Source organism: Coturnix japonica, chromosome 15 (genome assembly GCF_054131305.1).
Source record: "Coturnix japonica strain WE chromosome 15, WE-NBRP24, whole genome shotgun sequence".
NCBI lineage: Eukaryota > Metazoa > Chordata > Aves > Galliformes > Phasianidae > Coturnix > Coturnix japonica.
Window position 1 is genome coordinate 14,949,508 of NC_140677.1, and position 19,751 is coordinate 14,969,258.

The 19,751-nt window shown below is 36.1% G+C and overlaps 1 protein-coding gene across 48 annotated transcripts in view; it reads right to left on the reverse strand.

Annotated features, from left to right (window-relative positions):
• Positions 1-4,025: 4,025 nt before the first annotated feature.
• Positions 4,026-19,751, reverse strand: part of ATP2B2 (ATPase plasma membrane Ca2+ transporting 2) — a 310,402-nt gene continuing 294,676 nt past the window's right edge. For 35 of the 48 annotated variants that reach the window (XM_085517013.1, XM_085516982.1, XM_032447213.2 and 32 more), the window contains one exon: positions 4,026-7,688. In XM_085517013.1, coding sequence (XP_085373139.1) covers positions 7,377-7,688 — 312 coding nt within the window. In that variant the 3' untranslated portion in view covers positions 4,026-7,376. Of the gene's footprint in view, positions 7,689-10,966; positions 11,023-15,179; positions 15,352-19,751 lie in introns of all 48 variants that reach the window. The other 13 variants (XM_085517024.1, XM_085517021.1, XM_085517008.1 and 10 more) reach the window with 3 other exon arrangements.

A 19,751-nucleotide genomic window follows, 5' to 3' on the forward strand; every position in this document is an offset into this window, starting at 1 on the left:
CCATAAAGATGCTACTGAGAAAAATATTTCTCAAAAATAAAGGAGCAGAAACATAAGTCTTAAAGAAAATAATCTATTACAACAGATACATTTTGGCTTCTTTTTAAAAGTTAACTTGTGTATTATTTCAGGGATTTTGTAACCACTTACCGAAACCATCTTGTGAGAAATTCTTTGTGAGTTTCTTGGTGCATCATTTCCCTGATTGCCACAGGAGCACAGGGAAGCAAGCAGACAACACTTTGCTGACACCATTTATTTACAGCCCCAGAACCAAACACAGTATTTTATTAAGATGCTATCATGATAAGAGCAGGATTTCTTCTCTCCTTTGTGCATGTGTTACCACGACGCTTCCTTTGTGAGGATACCTTTATATCAGTCAGATGTTTTCTGAGCTCAGGATAATTTGTAAACTAGTTGCTATTTTCTTATGTTTGTTTTTTGTTTTATGGAAATAACTTTTAAGGAGAGATCACTCAGTATGAGGTTTGTTTGAGTTCCCCATCAAGTATCAGATAGCAGAGGATCTTGAAGAAAGTTTCTTTCAGATTCTTTTAATGAAGATGTGATTTGTGTACTACAGCAGTGCATTATATGAGCTACTGAACAGAGTCTCAAATTAGAATACTTTTGTCCCATTTCAGGATACAGCAGAACAGTTTGAGTATACAGAGTCTGCTGGGGTCTCTATTTATAAATACAAATCTGAAGTAATCATTTCCTTGACTGTAACCAGCCAATAAAGTATCATTCCTCTGATGTGGGGTAGTGCCTGTATTCCACGGCATGTTGTTGCCATATGGGAGATGGCAGTAGAAGGGCAGCCTGCCAGAATGGCATCTGACATGGAAATGTGTACGGCGCAAAGGTGTGCCACTGAATTCCTCCATGTGGAAAATGGAAAATATCACCCACTGATATTGATTATTGCTGAATGTTTGTGGGGACCAGACAGTGGATGTGAGCACACAGTGAATGTTGGTCTGTGTAGGCAGCGTTTTCCTATCAATAACGCCATCGTAGCAGCTGTGAAACAGTGGGTCATCTTCACGTTTTTATGGGCAGGTTTTTATGAGCACGGCACGCAGACATCCCTGGTGAAAATGCAGAGCTAATGGTGTTGACCATGTTGAAAAATAGTGTTTTGTGGCTGAGAATTTGCTCTATCAAATAGCATTATTGTGCTCTTTGTACCTGTTCAAGTTCCCATGGAAATACATAGGAGGCATTACTTCCAGAGTGACCTATGTATATCCTGCAGATCTGTGTGGAAGTGTTTTCCCAGCCCTGCTCACACTTCAACAACAAAAATGTCAGTTACAGTGAAGCACGATGGTATTTTGTCAGATGGAGGCACCTGCCTAGCAGAAAACCAGCTTGTGTTACAGCAGCCATTGAGCAGAGTTTTGTGACTACATTTTTGCTTCTGAAACCGTCATTCAGCAGTAAAGCAGACAGTATTGAATGCTCTGTCATTGGCAAAACCTAAGAAAGAACAACTAGAGACATCTGTTCAATTCCCCATGATGTAGGCTTGCTAGAACTGTCACTTTAGTCTGAAATATTTGTGGCTTTATTCTTTCCTTTCTCCATCTCTTGTCAGTTTCTGTTGCTGCTCCTGTCCTGGCATTAGCCCTCACCAACCCGTATGGTAAGGCAACTCATGAAACTGCCTGGAAAGCAGCTGAAATTGTACAGCAGCAACAGCAACAACTTCTTTTCAGCAGATACATAGTGTGATCCAGTTCATCATATAACTACATAAACCCTAGATCTGGCCCCTTTTGGTGGTTATGATAAGATTTTTATGCTGAAGTAGCTTTGCATCACAGTCCTAAGGATTTGTATTTGTGTATTTGTATTTGTGTATTTGTATTTGTGTATTTGTGACAGAAAGCATTCTATGTGAATTCATTACTCCCCAAACTGAATACACTGTTTATATTTCCAATTGTAACTCTTGTAAACCTCGTCTTTTATAAAAGCCTTCCAACCAGTCAAAGTAACAATTATTATTGATTATGCCTATGCAAACTAAGCATAGAAAACCTTCCTAGTTGACTTACTTTAATGATGAAGTATTTGTAATTTACTCATATGATTTTTCACCAAATGTTTACCTTATTTTCTGGAACCTTTTAGGAAATCTATTTATAACGTCTCTGAGATGACAGAAATATTCAAAAAAATTCTTCAAAAAAACTCAGTAACTTGCTTTTAGAATTTTCATAATCTCAGACTGTTGTAAAAAGGTAATGTCATCTCATTTATTAATCATTAACACTGCTTGTACCAGCTCACCTTGTTATCACTGTTAAACACACAAACAGGAAGAGAAAAAGAAGATGCTCTGTTGCTTGGAAAGCAGAAAAAAATCATCACAGGTAGAATAAGTGGAAAACTACATTCCCTTACTGGGAATTCAATATTCCAGCTGGTACCAGGCAAAAATGGTCTCCCAGATTGGCAGCATAAAACTGAAAGTTTATTTGAAGATGCTGAAGAAACTCATAAATATTTCCATTGTTGTGTCTTTCCACAGCCTGTCGTAATCCATAAGTAGTTTGATTATAGGTACCACCCAGTTATTATGTTGTACAACTACACAAGATTAGATTGCAATATACCTTTTAATTGCCTGTTTGTAAAAATAAAAACTGAGCATTACCTGTGCAGATTTCATGTGCTGATAAAATTAGAGACATGGATATGTAGTTTATAATCCAAAGCAATCTACAGCCTGGTCCAGATTTGGACCACGAATACATTGCATTCCATCCTTGCCCATGTCTCCCACAGCTGCAGGAATACAAACATAAACAAGAAGTGTCTGCTGCTTACCTTGTTGTGGTTTCTTGAGAGCAGTTACAGTAATACCGTAAGACCAAGAGGAAGTGTGAAGTGTTGAACCCCAACCTTCCCACAGCCTGTGATAGTGCACTGCTTTGAAGTCAACCAGTACCACGAGTTGTGACATTTATTTCGTATCAGAGAATCATTGAAAAAATAATAATAATTTGGAAGACAATGGCAGAGATAATCTCCTTCTTCTGGTCAGTCTTCTGGTCAGATTATATGTTACAGATAATAGCCAAGCAAGAGTATTTTAGATCAGGATTTTGCATCTGGATGCCTAAACCTCATTTTTGCAACCTCAGCCTATTGATGAATTTGGACTTCAGCTGGAGTATTTGTTGGATTAGAACTCAGTGCCTCAATCAAACCAATAATAACCACTTATGATTTTACTTCATTGCAGTATATAGTGAAGTATAAATCCACCTACATTTTTTTCCCTTTCTCCTTATTGTTCTTTTTGTTCCTCTTTTGTCCATTATTTATGAACAATTTCCTCCAGCCCATCTCTTTGTCCTGCACTTCAGGATGTAGAAATTCTGGGCTGAGGGTCTGAGCAGCAAAACTGGAAATCCCTCATGTTTCCCCTGTATTACATATGCAGAGATTTTAGGGCAGGTCTTATCTAGCAGGATATGGCTTCTAGACGTAACTCCCCAATTCTAGAGGGTTTCAGAGCTTATTTTTCTGATTGCAACAGAGGGGGAAGGAGATGCAAAAAGCAGTATTGGTAGAGAGATATGTCATATGGGCCAAAGTGATAGGAATACAGACTTTGAGGCTCATCTTAGGACCAACACTGAACTAACTGTTTCATACACAAATTGGCAGGGTCTTCATTTGTCTTATCTTCATCACCTGTCTTATTTTGTACTTACTAATTTCAGCTAAGTTCACTACAGCATTCACATCAGCCATTCCCACCATAGCATGGAGCAAGCTTTGTTCCATTGACTCCAAGTCAGACAGGTACAAAAGCGCTCCGGACTGACTTAGCAACTGGGCATAAGGAAAGCCTAAGCGAGCCAATGCAACCTGAGTGGTAAGCAGGCTTCTTAGTGCCAATCCAGAGCATGTACATACATGTTTACGTTGTGCCAGTGGGAATCCAAAGCTGGATTTAATAACTTCAGGTGACAATAAAGAAAGCTGTTACGTTCAGACCATTATTGTTCATGCTGCTTTGTGAATTTATTTCTTTTAAATTTTCCACTTGTGCTCCTGCCAAGAGAGATCTATTAGACAGTAAGCAGCAAGAGTAAAACTTTATCATTTTGTTTCAAACTATAAAATAATTTACATCACATATTTTACTTACTTTTGTCTTTTTTTTTTTTTGTTGGTTTTTTTTTGTTTTGAAACCACAAACATTCCAGCATCACACTGTAGGAATAAGAATAACAATAGAAAGCATAACCTTTTGCATAGTATTAAATGAACAGACAGAGTAAGTTCTTTATTTACAATTATTGTCTAGATAAAAAAATTCATAAAAACAGATGAATGAACATATATTAATAACCCCTAGTGGGATGGATTGCCAATGTACCACTGTATTGTTGTCCACAAATCTCATGCTGCTAAGTACAGTACGTCGAGAGCGAGCATTTATATATTGCAGGGAATTTAACAAACTGATCATTTTGGTTTTTGATCCATTGTTCCCATCACAGAGAGGTCAAGCAATAAAAGAAAGGAATTGTGATGCACGACTTGTAGTTGAAAGGTCATAGCTATTCTGCTTTAAAAAAAATCTATCATTTATCATATACATAAAGCACAGTCTCTGCTCACAAAAGCCCAAGTTATCTATGCATCTCAGTTTATATATGTTTTACTATATATACACAGAATGCAGTGTTCATTTTCTTAACAGTTTTCAAGTCTGCAAATGGTACCTTAGGGAGGGATATTCCTACAGGAACATTAAAAAAAAAAGAAACAAAACCAAGAAAAAACATGAAGTTTGAAAACAAAAAGGCAAACAGTCAGTGTTAAGATGCTGAAAACAAATTGTTCCAGTATTAATAACTTTTGTAGATGTTCAAGTCCAAAGCTAGAGGCTTCCCTGTAAATAGATAACACTTTTTTTTCTTCTTCTTCTGAATATGATATCCCAAATAGGCCATAGAAACCCAATACATGTTATACAAAGGTTAGTCACCGTATTTACAAAGCGAAGAACAATCCTGACTGAGTTTCAATCACTTTGTTGCTAGGAATTAGCTAAAATAATAATGCTTCCATGCTAGCTTTTTACTGCTAAGAAACGGGTAACACTATCTGCTGGAAACAGTTGTGTACACCTCCCACGACCTGTTCTGTTGTTGAATGAAAAGTTTGGATCAGATAGCGAACTATGAATTTGAGCCAAAAACATTCAAGCTTCTACACAAGAGTCCGGAAGCTGGCAATTGAAGCTGATTTGAGCTTTACCTGGCTGAATAGTCTTGATGCACCCTGAAAACGGTTTAGTCGGTTCAGTCTGCAGTTTGGCCATGAGTCTAATCCTGTTTAGGAGAGTTCTGGCTTGGTTTAGTTCTTGTGACTGCAGAGATGCACCATGTTATAAGCCAACCTTAAGACAACCAGTAATGCCTTAACAAATCAATTTGTCAAGCTAGTTTGAGAGTGTTTTTCAACACATCTGGCATAATCAATGGTGTAATTCAAAATATCTTTTGCACTGTACAATCATGGAAAAGATTATATGCTGAAAAGTCTCCAAGCAAACTTTATATTAAATACAAAAATTATTTATGAAAAATCTGTGATCCACAAAGTGCTTAGCATTCAAGTGGTTGACATAGCAATTATATAAGCTCATAAATTTTAAATTATTAGGGCTGTTACCATCTTGAAAAGCATTTTTTCACCCTCCTTACTGCAGGTTTGCAAAGTAGCTTTCTTTGTAGAAAGCTCAAGGTCAAACAATGTTACAGTATACTTTGTGACTACAGGAAGACAAGCTTGGTTAAAAACAGAAAAATCACACAAAGAAGATCTCAATATGCAGGTAATATCGCTTCATTCGGACCTAATAGTGCAGAAATGATATTTTCCTTTGAGAAAAAAGAAAAACCAAAGCAACAACCTACAGTGATTTTCATCCAAAATGCCAACAGCCCGTACTTTGTAAGTAATAAGGAAATAAACGCCTATACTACTAACTGAAAAGGATTAACACAATATGTCACAATATTTAAACATTAGTTTGATCTCCATATAGACAAACCAAATATAACTTATTTTAAATCTGTTATTTATAAACTCAACTCAGTTTCACAGATTATCTGTCTAAAAATATGTTTTGGAAGCCATTGCCCTTTGCTTAAAGAATGAAAACAGCCTCCACTCTCAAATGTTGCACCAAAACAAATTCAAGCAGGTTATCAGAGGGGGGGGGAAAAAAAAAGAGAGAACCTGATCATTCTGATTTTTATTTGAAACAAAGGAAGCCTGTTTTACCTCCCTGTATATAGGATCACAATGCTACATCCAATGTGTTATTATATTTTGGCTTCTTTCGTTATTTACTAGCAATATCTACAATATTTACCAAAAAAAAGCCCAAAAAACAAAAAACCAAAAAACCAAAAAAACCCCCCAAAACAACAACAACAAAAAACCAGGCAGAAATCAGAACGCAGTCGCAATAAAATATCCAGGGTGCGATATTACAGACGTTTTCAATGAGCTGAGCTGAGCCTTTTTTATACTACTTCGGCAGGAAGTGCTTTCTTAACCCTACAAATAGTTAAGGATATTATCTACAGGTTTGTAAACAAATTACATTCTTTTTTAGGACATAAATAAGTTAAAATAGTCAGAGCAATTTGAGCAGAAACAAGGCAACATGCCAACAAAGAAACTTTATATATATATAACTGTATATATATATATAGATATATACATATATATAATTAATTATGTATATACTTATATGTATATATCTCTATATATAGTCTCATAAATGTTTAAGTTCCTCTGTCCAACTGGTGCAAATCTACTGTGCAAGTTAAGCTTTGCAACTTCAAAAAAGTTCTTTAAATTAATCTATACAATTGAGTCCATGCCACACAAGCATTTCAAAAAACTCACAGACCAGTGAATTGGATAAATAGCCGCAGAAAGAAGTCCTCTGCAGTTCCTGCTTAAGGAGGAAAAAATAAAGGTAAAAGTAAAAAACAAAAGAAAGGAAAAGAAAGAAAGAAGGGCCAGAAGTGTACAGTACATTCATGCAGGAGATTTTTTTTGTTTTCTTTTGTTTTCTGAAAGGGAACAGGAGGAGGGGGGGGTTGTAAATCAGCCATTCATTCTTTCCCCAAAACCATTGTGATTAACAATTCATTCACTTGTCTCAGAGTGAATAAGAGTTCAAACAGCTTTTCAGCCAGCAATGTTTTTTAATATATATATTTATAGATTTCGGTTGCTGTGGTTGTTTATTTTATTTTATTTTACTTTAATTTTTTTATTTTTATTATTATTATTTTTTTTTGCAGTGACCTTTTCAGCTAAAGTGATGTCTCCAGGCTATGTATTGGGCTTCCTGGACTAGAAGAGGTAGCTGATTTACTTGTGTCAGTTGTAAGATTTATTCCACTGTCGATAGCACTGTTGTTCTTGTTCAGCGAAGACGGTGGACTCGAGTTTTTCTTGAGAGCAGGGTCTTCTTCTAGGTCTGTGTCATCAATGAGTGGGATGTGGGGCTGGGAATCTTCTATCCTAAACTCAGGATGAGTCATAAAGTTGTGAATAGAGGTTCTAGATTCTGGTTTTTCTAAACCTTCATAGAGAGAGCTACGGAATGCCTTCACGACGCGGATCTAGGGGGAGAAAAGGAAAGAGGTGTCAGAGGTCAAACCTTTAAGGGGCCAAAACGTGTTAGAGAATACTTTGTGAAAAATGTAGCATATGGTTAGGGCAGTGCAGGCAGCTGAAGTCCATAGTCTCTGGATGTTATATGCATAAACGAGTGGCTCAGTTATGTGCATTTTGAATATCTGTATCAACTGCAATATTAAAATCAAGTTTAAAGCCATCAAAGAACTGATGGGAAGTACAGGTTAAAGAAAGCGAACGTCCACTCGTGTGGTACATCCCTAGTAAAAGACAAGCCATGTTAATTGTAATGCAAATGTCAAACCATGCATGTTGATAGTTTTGCAGTGAGTAAGTAGGAAGGCTTTTTTATTTCAAAAAAGTCTCTTTTGTTTTGTTATAAAACATAACATATAACAAATCACACTTCACAAACAGAAAAGCACAGAACACAGACACAGTTGGATGGGTACATATGAGACACACAGGAGCCAAGTGTAAAAATCATAAGTAATACCAATGTTTTAAAGCAAAATCTAAATGAATGCAGCCAAGAGCACAAAAAGCCAAGCAGACGAAATACTAAGCATAACCATGCTACCACAGGGAAAAAAAAAATCACAGTTACCACAGAGATAACTTGCACACAACAACTACACTTGGAAGCCTGGATAATGTGAACATTGTATTGTTGAACCAACTTTTTTTTTCCTTCATGCATATGTGAGGTAAACACTCGAGTATAGACCCACTGTTCTAGCCATTTAACTTTTTAATATATAGAAAACATAATAATGTATTTGACTGTTGGGTTGAATTGAATTGCGTTATTAAACAGCAAGCTCTTTCATTTTCTGTGTCTCAGTTGTAATACTCTTAGTAAAGTTAAAAGCTGAAAGTGACACAATTGATGCCATATATGCAGTCTTTAATCTAGGTCAGCAGACTTATGCCAGGATAAATCTAATGTTGTTAACCACCTGACAATAAGAACACAGGTGAAAATAAACTACAAGGCTCAGCCCATTAGACTGTGAACAACGGTGCAAATTGCTTTCTCAGTAGGAAATGAAAGGAGCAGTGAGGAGCATGGCAGAGTGGGGACACTAGTGCTCTGTGGGTGGGCAGAGGGAGGGATGCAGTCCGTATCCCAGTGACCTACGGGTTCTGAAGAGACGTGAAGGGTTGTGCTATGTGTTACTACTGAAGAAACATAACTGCTTGGAAAGGAGTGGGGGGAGGGGGGCAGAGAGGAAAAAACAGAATGGCAAAAACGTGATCTGTTGGCAAATGTTTTATGACTAAATATGAGTTCTATCCTTCTACTTCCATGTAGTTCATGAGTGAATTTTTAGCATTTCTTAAGGGGAAAACCAAAACACAGGCAGAGGCAGAAAAGGTGCAAGCAGGCATTGTGAAAGCTTTTCCAAGCACATCTGAAATGGTTGGTGGTAGGTATGTGTGTCATTTTACATGTGAATATGCTGCACGTTATTGGTTGGTTTAATATATCACTAATTTGTATAGCTTTGTTTTCCCCTTCAATTAGCAGACTGTTTCAATAGTTATGTGGGCTCAGACTGTTACAGCTGCAGGATCTAGGTGACCCTAGATAGATTGGTATAGAATAGCCTGTCCAGGTCTGGGATAGTAGAAGACTTCAGGAGCCTGGCAGGAATGAGACGAGGGGCAAAAGTGCAAGGTTTGTCCACTTCAATCATGCAGTGTATATAACATCTTTTTGAGAGAGCACCTGGAATTATAAATCAGGTATTTATGCAAGTTGAATCATTTTGAATTGTGCTCTGCTCTGTGATGGTTCTGTAATGAACCAACAAGAGATTAATCTGCATTAGTAAATTCCCTCATTAGTTAGACCTTTCTATCTTCTGTTTGAAAGTGCAAAGTAGTTTGTCTAAACGATGAAAAAACAGTATGTCTGCCAAAGCAATATTTGAGGCATTACCACATTGCCCTGTTTGAAATCAGGGAACTGCTCTGTATCATGCCCACTTTATAGCATGGGCTGATACAGGGCTATCTTCTGCAAAGCTACCTACTATTTCTGCTCTCAGAATAAAAATAGCAATCACATTCAGTTCCAGCTTTTCACTGTATCTGATTAAACTAACAAAATGCTTCATTCTCTTGTATATTGCCACATTTAATTGCATAGAATTAGGTTTTATTTGCCAGCTAGGTTCTTTTAAATAAAAGTACATTAATTTTTCACTTAAAAAATATAAGCTTGGATTTTCATATTATGCTTGTAGAGATTTTGTAGGATTCAATAAAAGTAAAGCTTTTCTTTAGGCCGCACAAGCTGATTTGAAGCCTTTGCAGGCCGGCAAGTGGGGAATTTAGTTTCATACAGTGAGACTACAAGTTCTGCAGTAATAAGCAACCACTGAAGCCACTGGTAGTCTGCCACCTTGAATACAAAGTTGGCATTTTCATTTAAATACGGTAACAGCCCCCTATTTAAGCTAAGAACTGAAAAGATACTGCTTACCCAGAGTTTCATGGTCCTACAGCAACAAATTCTATTAATCCATGATTTTAGGAAGTTCAAGGTTATTTGAAGGAATATCTAGTGTTGAAATGTTTAGGGGCTCTATTGGAGCAAAGCCCACATAGTGTGATTATTTTTTTTTTAAGATAAATTATAGCTGATGAATTTCAAAAAATGTTATGGTTGTACAGCATGTAAAAGCAGGGACATACCCATGATGGATAGAACTGAGAACACGTTTTTTTATGAACTGTGTGAAGCTCATGTAAATGAGATTTCTTTATGATGCTGACAATGCCAAGGGAAGACAAACAGTGTGATACAGCTCCCTTTTCTCACAGTAATGGAGACAACAGAAAAAAATGAACTGCTTTTAAACAAAAGACTGTGGGAACAACAATTCAGGACATTTTTGACATGGCTCTAAGTTTCCACTTCTTTCTTCTCTGTAGCTGTAATAGAAAAAACTTGAGTTTCATCCCACCTTGACAGTTATATTTATTATACTGCATTAGGCAAGAAAAATAAAAGAAATAGAAATTTAGATACTACAGGTTTTTTTTTCCCCATCAGAAGAAAAGATGAAGTTCAGAATCTCACTCTTAAATACAACAATATAGGCAAAATACACAAAGCCTCTTTATCATCTGCACATCTGTTATGGTTGGTAGCGTGTGGGCTTATACTCGAATGTTTACCTGGCTTTATATAAGCCAAGTATCTTGAGTTTGGTTCACATTCATTTCAGGCTCAAGGTTAAAGACTCACAACCTCTTTTTATTTCACTCTCTCCTGCTGAACCCTTTTGTCCAATGTTCTCTAGCCCTCTGGGAAAACAAACACATTTAATATTCAGACAGTAGAGAGTAGGGCACTGCAAAAGCAAATAAATTCTATACTGAAAGATCAGTAAGGTGATTAGTATAAAATTGTAAACAAGAGGTCAATTTTGCAAAGAGATGCCAACTCTTACATGTAACTGATACTATTCTATATCAATACTATAATTATACTAATTAGAGAAAGCGTGGTCAAGTACTTTGGGATATGTGGGGCTTGGGGATACAAGGCAGATCTTCAGTATGTCTGTTCTTGTTTATTTGTGAATCCTCTGAGTTTAAAGTATATTAAGTTAGAAAGGTATCACAGGATAAAGTATTGTATGGATGGGAGTCACGTGTACATGTGACAAGGATGTTCTGAATATTCTCTTTCTACATAAATAAGCCATAGTTTCAGTAAGCTCTGCTGAAAAGACAAACCATACATAGCAAGGGCAGAATAGAATAACCACATCATCTGTGAAAACCTCCAGTCTGATCCTCATTTCACAATGTTTCACATCTGTTACTCAGCTGAATTTCAGAGCATGAGATTGGAAATATGGATTCCACTTTCCTAGTATTTCTATTATGGGATTGTTCCAAATTTTTTGAAGCCTAACAGTTTTTATCAGATTTGCCAAAGCTTAAATATAGAATACAGTCCTTTTAAAGAAAAGATTTCTCTGTTATGACTCTAAATCTTCTTGGCACAGTGCATCTCCAGTTGAGGACTTGATGTTATATTTAGACTTAAAACATAGTTATTTACCCTAAATGAAGGGTACATAGCAGTCAATTATGCTTTTGGACATCCCAGTAGACTGGGGCAATCTTTGTGATAACCAATGGAAACTTCTAAGTTTTACTCTGATATCTCTGCCTCTGTCAGACAATAGATTAATAATGTTTCTAAATGCTGAAACTTCTGTAGACATCATTTTAGCTGCAGGTTTCACAGTCTCCTTACTCCATTTCCTCATGTGACCATGTTGCTATGGAAAGCATGTGGCAATTTCAGTAAAGCTGGTTTGCCCACCAACTTGACCATCTGTTTTCTGAATTTAGATCACTATTGGACAGTAATTTTGCTTTACATTTATAAAATTATGTGTTTTTTTCATGGAACAAAAAAAATTTGCTCCCATTTTTCTTCATGAGAAAATTGGATCCAAACAAAGAATCTCCTGAGTTTTAGTTTTAAAGGCTGTCCAGCTCGATCATTACATTTATAGGAATCTCAGTACGTAAGAAATAATATATGAGCAAAAGCTGCTGAGCAGTAATAATTTCTCAGTACAAAAGTATCTGACTTTCATGCACAACAGATCACAAAAAACTAAGCCAAACTCCCTCTGTATTAATAATCTGTATTAATCTGTATTAATAAAAGCATCATAGTAATCTCTAGAGTCAAGATGAAGTTTTTGGCATAATCTGCAGATGTTAATGTCCACTCTTGAGGCAGAAGCAGCAGATGGAAATTTCCACCTAAAGTTCCAGCTTCTTGGCCAGTCTGAGCAATTTTGGGTACTTACAAATTAAAGAGACAATGAAAAACACCTTGGTTTTACCTGAGGATTTGGTAATGGGAGAACCCTCTTCAAAAAGTGAAAATAAGCAAAAATGCAGCTTTTATTATACTATGTTTTGGGGTTGTTTTTTTTTTCTTCCTTCTTTTTTTGGCTGGAAAAAGCGGAAAAATAAATTTTCAAAGACTTCAGAGTTCTGCATGATGGAAAAATACAGAGAATATTTGTGATAATTTGGAAAATATGTTAATTGCCTGCTAGGAACTCTTGAGTCATCACTGTGTTTGTGTGTGTGTGTGTCATCTGTACAAGCAGCTTGTCTGATGCCACTGCTGCTAAATGTTAATGTCACAAAAATTCCGATTAGGTGAAATATCCACTCCTAAAAAACTCAGCCAAGTATGACAGCCCTCAAAGGAAGAAATCCAAAGGAACCTAAAGACAGAAAACCTGCAGCAGGCTTATGATGTGGGAGTCTGCTTGTTGCTATAGTTTTTCTTCTGGTTGTTTTTCCCCAAATGTATCCTATACTTAATATTTCTGTTTTATAATCTTCAATGAAAGACTTTTTTTTTTTTTTTTTTGCATGGTTTTTGTTAGTTTGTTGTAAAAGATCTGGAAGCTTCTTCCACTTAGGAACATTATTAACTATATTGTCTATATGGGAATGGAGGGGAGGATGAAGAGCAGGAACAAAGGAATATTAAATCTGTTATCTTTCTTAGAAGATTTTAAACCGTATTATCTTGAAGGAATTACCTATTGAAAACACAAACAGCATCTGACAACTAGGTAAAAACAGATAGAGAATAACCTGTTTACTTTGTGTACAGTTAGATCCTCTGCGTAATTAACCCATGAACTAGCAAAAGCTTTATGCATATTCACGACTTCACGCATAAGCTAATCTTTGGTGGTCCAGATTTTGAGCTTCTAAAGTAAAAAGAAAAAACATTCATTGCTGCAATCTATCTGATTTTGCTTTCTCAAAATAAGAAATGGAAGGAAATGCACAGAGAATCCACATTCTTAAATTACTTTCAATCCTCACAAAGCTGGTAAAGCATAGCCTGGCATCCAAATCAACTTTTGACACTGTCATGTAACTGTTTTCCAATGACAGAAGACTCAGTGTATATGTATCTCAAGCAGAATCTGAGAAAATGGCCAGGACCACATTGAGTATAGACCAATCTTATTCTCGTGTTTTCACTTACTATAGTTTAATGATATGCATCTTAATTACATGCACATGTTTAGTTTGCATTTGCATAAATCTTCTACCAGAGTATATAAAATGTCAGATTTATTCTTGCAAAAGATTTCCCTATGTTTAAAGCCCTAAAGTTCTTTCTCCAGAAGAGGTAAGGCCTTCATAAGGTGGACTTTGTTATAAAGTAACACTGACATCCAGAAATACAGGATTTGTTATCAGCAAAAATACTGAGATCTGAACAATATCAGCTTAACTAGGGAACTTTTAGTTCCATAGTAAGCATTTCTTCCCCTTAGCAAAAGTAAAGTTTCTCCTTTGATATTTAATTCCAATAAAGGTTCTAATTTATGTCTAAAATTTCTTTATTCTTGATGTTTAAATACTGAAGAGGCTGCACCCATACTGAAAGGAAAGGTCAAGCTTCCTTTTCTTCTCCCAGGGTTCTGGAACATTACTGTCCTCTCTTGTCACCCCTGTCTCTGTCTGCCTTCCCTCTGCCCAACTTCTCATCAAAACCTGCATCAGGTATATACTATATCATTTTGTAAAGTATGGGACAAGTTGATAAAGTGAATTCTATGCATTTAAATATTTGTTTAATGATAAACAAAGTTAGATGTCTAAGAGTCATCTGAGGCAAATGAAGATATTTTACTGTTGGTGAAGTAGCCCATTCATAATTTTTACTCTGTTCACTATCTCTTCACTAAATGCCTCACTTCCATCTGAGGAAAGCTGTTTCAAGCTTTCAGCATTTAAAAACACTTATCCAGCAAATTAGTTTCTTTTGTTGTATTGATGCTGTTCTTTAACTTGCCTGTCTACCTCCTTCTTTAATGTTCATCTCCCATCAAACTTAGAGGTGCTTTTCTTTCATCATTCATGTAAGCCATAATCCTTTAGCCTTGTACCATAAGCCAGATTCTCTATTTCTTCATTCGTTCCTGTATCTATGCCAAATAGAGTACGTATTCACTGGACATGAGGGACCTACATTATACACAAGCCTTCCAAATGGAGTAATCATTTACCTGATAAGCTGGAGCTGTTTTGTTTGTTTGTTTTTTATCTAATGTAAGATTTTCATACTACTATTTAAAGTATATATTTTGTAAGCAGTAGAAAAACATATAGAATGGCATTAGGAAAATATAACACAGAAACCTTGAACAGAGTCTCCATACATTAGATAAAAGATGACTAGAAATTACTGCTCTAACAGTAATTTAACATTAACTTGCAATGAATGATGAAGAGCATCTACTGTACACAAAGTAATCCAGTTACGTGTGTCTGGGTACGTGTAAACTAATATAACATGACAAAATGGGAGAGTGCAAGGTAGCTCAGTCTCAAATGACTGCTACATAAGTTGGCATCTCTGTAGATCTGATGCATTAAGAATACACACTCACGCCCAGCCGCAGCAGCAGATGTGCTGGTAGGAGAGGAAAGAGCATTGGATAACGATACGTGACTAGGGCTAGAAATATTGGTTACATCCTGGGTCTGGCTTGTGACGGAGGACTGTCTCCTTAGAGCCCCCTGAAAGGAAGTGCCACTCTTGAAAGTATTGACTACTTCGATCTGTAATGGAGGAAAGAATGAGACAAGTTGCTTAAAGTATGGATACAGTTGCAAAACTAACAGGAATAATAATGAAAAACAATAAATCAACCGTGCACGCAGTTTAATTTCTATGGAAATAAATACTTCTTTAGTGTCCTTCTTAACGTTTTAGATATGAAATGGTCCAGTTTTTCTGCCTGAATGAAATGAAGCAGCTCGATAGGAGGCAGTGAAGCTGCATGAGTTTAAACAATTAGACTATTTGAAATAAAAATAGTGAAAAATTAAACCGTTTAATTTGTATGTAAATAAATTGAATACAACTGGAATACTTGAATTGGCTAACATCTGCTTTTTCCTACTGAGAATAAAATTGCTTTGCTATTGCTTTTTAGGCATTCTTCCAGAGGGAGGAAAGTTCAGTTACTTAACTTGGGGGGGGGGGGAGGGGAAGCCTATAGAAATATAACAAATAAGACTCAATTTTGTCAACAAAAAACAAGGTTGTCAGCATACTAGATTGATAAAAAGGAAAGTATTCTGATATTTTACATTTTTCTATAACGAAAGTTTGTGTAAGTTAATCAGTGATAATCAGTGATAACGAATGATGGCCTATTCTAATCACAGAATAAAATATTAGTATTTTACCTTTATGTAGTACTTAAAATTTGACACAAAATTATGTTGAACTGGACTGAATATTTCGGTAAACAAAATGACCATTTCCTAATTGTTATTTCCATATTGTAACCCACTGTTAGATGTGTCTTTGCGGAATATCTTCCTTTAATACTTTAAATCATGAACTCAGAATATGAGTTAAAAAGGAGATATTTCAAGATCATCTCTGTCACCAGCATTACACAATATAAAGCAGGCTTCATATATCCATTGTGTTTAAAGCTAGGGATTGGCAGTAGATAGCAGCTACAAATCCCTAAACAGCAGAATGTCCTGTTCCAATCATACAACCACAACACAACAAAACAGTAACAATCCATTAGAAGAATTCACCCATCTAGCTGTACAAAGAAGCCCAATGTTTCCAGGTTTTATCTTGCAACAGAGATTTTTTTAAGAGTTACAGCCTAGAAAGTAGTTGGAAAAAGGTAAAGTGGTATATTTATCAATATTTATCAATTAAACAGCACAAACCTTGGTATAAGCCCTCCTAAATTTGCTAAGTTGAAAACATTATAATAAATTTGCTAACATTTTCTAGTGCAGCAAGTCTTACTAATAAATAAATTCATATGGCTTCATTTCTAATGTTATGGATGCATCCCCCTCCCATTATCTTAGTCTTTGGAGATCGCTATTTTCCTTTATGATTTCACAGAAATAACCAGCTGTAAAATGAATCAAAGGTTACTGCTGTACAGTCACCATGCTGTACTTCTGCTAGACAAACATGAAGCAGCCTTGTTCACTGACTCTTTGTTTTCCAGTGAGACCCCTAAATACAACGTGCATTAAATGTGCACACTGATAGATGGATGTACAGTATTAAGTAGTGGACAACATTCTGCAGCTTTGCTCTCCATGTTTTCTGCAGCAGACTTATTTTGAGCTATACGTCCAGTAAAAAAAATACAGTATGTGATGCGTTGCCATGTGGAATAAGTATACAGGTGAATCAATAGCATTTTGAAAACAGCATATGGTTCAAACCACTGGTTGTATATGAAGTCATGTTGAATACTTACCTGATATGTTTACTGTACAAAAGTAGAATTACATAAAGATCCTGGGTTTTCATTATCTGACACATGAAACAGAACACTCTTTGAAAGAGAACATTCAAGAAAGATTTTATAGACACTCACTGTGAGTGTGAACTGCACTGTGGAAGATTAAAGTGGTAGATCCTAAGCCAGAGGACATTTGGAGATGCATAAGTGCCTTTCCAATTAGCTGAAAAACTCTAGCATAAGTAAGAATGAAAAGATAAGGGAAGATCTGTATCTGTCTTCTCCAGAGAACAAAGATTACAGGTGTGTAATCTACTTCACATCCTGAAAAAAAGGAACTGCAGATCTTCATGGACTGAATCCAGAGGGAAAAGATGACAACCATCTCAGAATCCTAAAGGCTGAACATACTGGGATGCATTCTGTCTTAAGTCTAAGAAGAAGAAAAGATCCTGGCCTCCTAAGGAGTTTATCTTCCAAAATCAGAACACAGCAATGAGTTCACCCAAATAAATGCATAAGTAAACAATGCATTTTAAAATGAGATGCTTTTGTAATGATGGAAGACTGAACTGATTTAGAACAATTCATATTGCTAAAAATGAGAAAGCAAAGGCTGAGTCCTGCATCACAAAATGTCTGAAAAACTTCTAACAGAACAAAGAATGTCATCAGGTTTTGATTACAGGCCTTCAGGCAGAGAGGAACAAAACTGTGTACTGTATTTCTTGTCTCTCTCATCTTTCTTTAAGTTCTATGCTTTTTTGACGTACAAACAGTTAATAAAAACATCAGTGATTAACATTTTAAAAAGGAATAAAAATGGATCTTAACACAGCAGAATGTTCCCGGCAGGGTAGGTGTGCCAGAACGTTTTTCTGATCCTCAACATGGAACAGAGTTTCAGCAGCCTGTTCTGTTGTTATTAATGTTCTCAGGACATCAGTAACTTCACCCAAAATTTGTTTTATTTGTTTAAGAACAAGAAGAAATTGGCTTTGCTCAATCTCTGATAAACAATTTGCTTTAATATTAGAAAAGCAAGCTAAACTTCAATCTGCATGAAGTAAAAGATTTTCCATTCTAATTACTGTGGTCGCAAGCAGTCTATTTGTATTAAATGCTATATGAAATGAAAAAAAATAGAGAGGTAGTGGCTTTTTATTTAACTTTCAAAGCATTTGCTAGAAGTGACTGTCACTGCTATGCTGTTTGCATTTGTTCAGGAAGGTTTTAGTACAAGTTGTGGAATGAAGAATGAAGAACTCTTGAGAACTGCAACAAAGAACTGGTAAGCAGTGCTGAAAACTAGCAGAGGAAAGTCTTGTCTTCCATGACATTTGAGACCATTTTTGGATCTTCACAAAGCTTGTGTAACTAGAATGAGTCACATGTGAAACTTCACATATTACCAGTATTCTCAGAGTGCTGTTCAGTAATGAAACACTTCCAATCAGAAGACAGTATGTGTTCATCCAGAGAAGACATAAATTATAAGGCAATAAAGTATGCAAATGAACAGAAGTAGACAAAAAGACAATCAGAAATATATGGTCAGTCTCTATGACTTCAGTATGTGCATTTTTCATGCATTTTTCTTTAACATAATTTCATACATGTGCAGCATGAAATAGAGATATGACCGGCCTCTCAGTATGAAGAATCAACAATGGAAATTCTTTCTCTAGTGCCTAGACATACCTGTGCTGTGAGAGTGCAATAAAAACAAACAAACAAACAAAAAACCCCAAGTCTTTATTAATGCAAAGTTTTTGTCAGTTTTGATGAGGTTCTATTGAAGACCTGTCAGTTATCTGGAGGAAAATCAAACAAAAAAAGTTTATAGATTCTTTGTAACTTTCTTAGGAGTGAAGGCTCTTGTTGAATGCTGGAGCTGTATGTCCACAATGGTCTGAATAGAAAATAATCAAAAATAAACATCACCCATTAAATACTACAAGTGTATGATGGTTGAAACTGGATTTGTTGAGATCTGAGTCTATAGCTTATTCCTAATCTTAACTGTCATCCTCTTATATGTATAAAGTGAGGGGATGCTCTACCTTCTTCTTTTGCATTTCCAGAAGTGCATTAGACATCAGAGGATTCTTGCAAATCCTCCAGCTCCCCAAGGATGCTACAGACATCCTCATCTTCTTCCATCAGCTCTTCTTTAGATGGCTTCCTGGGTAACGTAGTACAAGTGTATGAATTCATTTGGATGGGCCGCAACACATAGCACATCAAAATGCGCACGAGGTCCATCCAACAAGGTATCTAACTTGACCTGTACACAGGTTCATCACTCTCCAGCGGACATCTGGAAACTGCAATTGGAACTCTTTTTGAGTCTGTTGGCCCATTTCCTTTTTCCATTATCATTTCAGAGATGTGAAATGGATGTAAAAATCAAAGTCACTGAATAAACAAAATGAGAAAAGAAAAAATCACAGAGCCTTTTGGTAGGAGAGGAAGTGGTGCATCCTACCAAAGATACAACTACAACTAAGAGCAGAACAGAAACTAAGATGGATGTTAGCAAAGAAACATCATTAATTTCATTTTGTTTTAAATAGTATAGAAGAAGAGTAATTTTTCTGTGAATTAAGTGGACAAAGATATGCAAAAGAACTAAAAACTACCTCTCAGATGAGAAAAAGAGCTGAAAGGATGTAATTTTCTTTTTTGTGTTTGTAGTTGTTTACACTCACCACAACCAGAAAG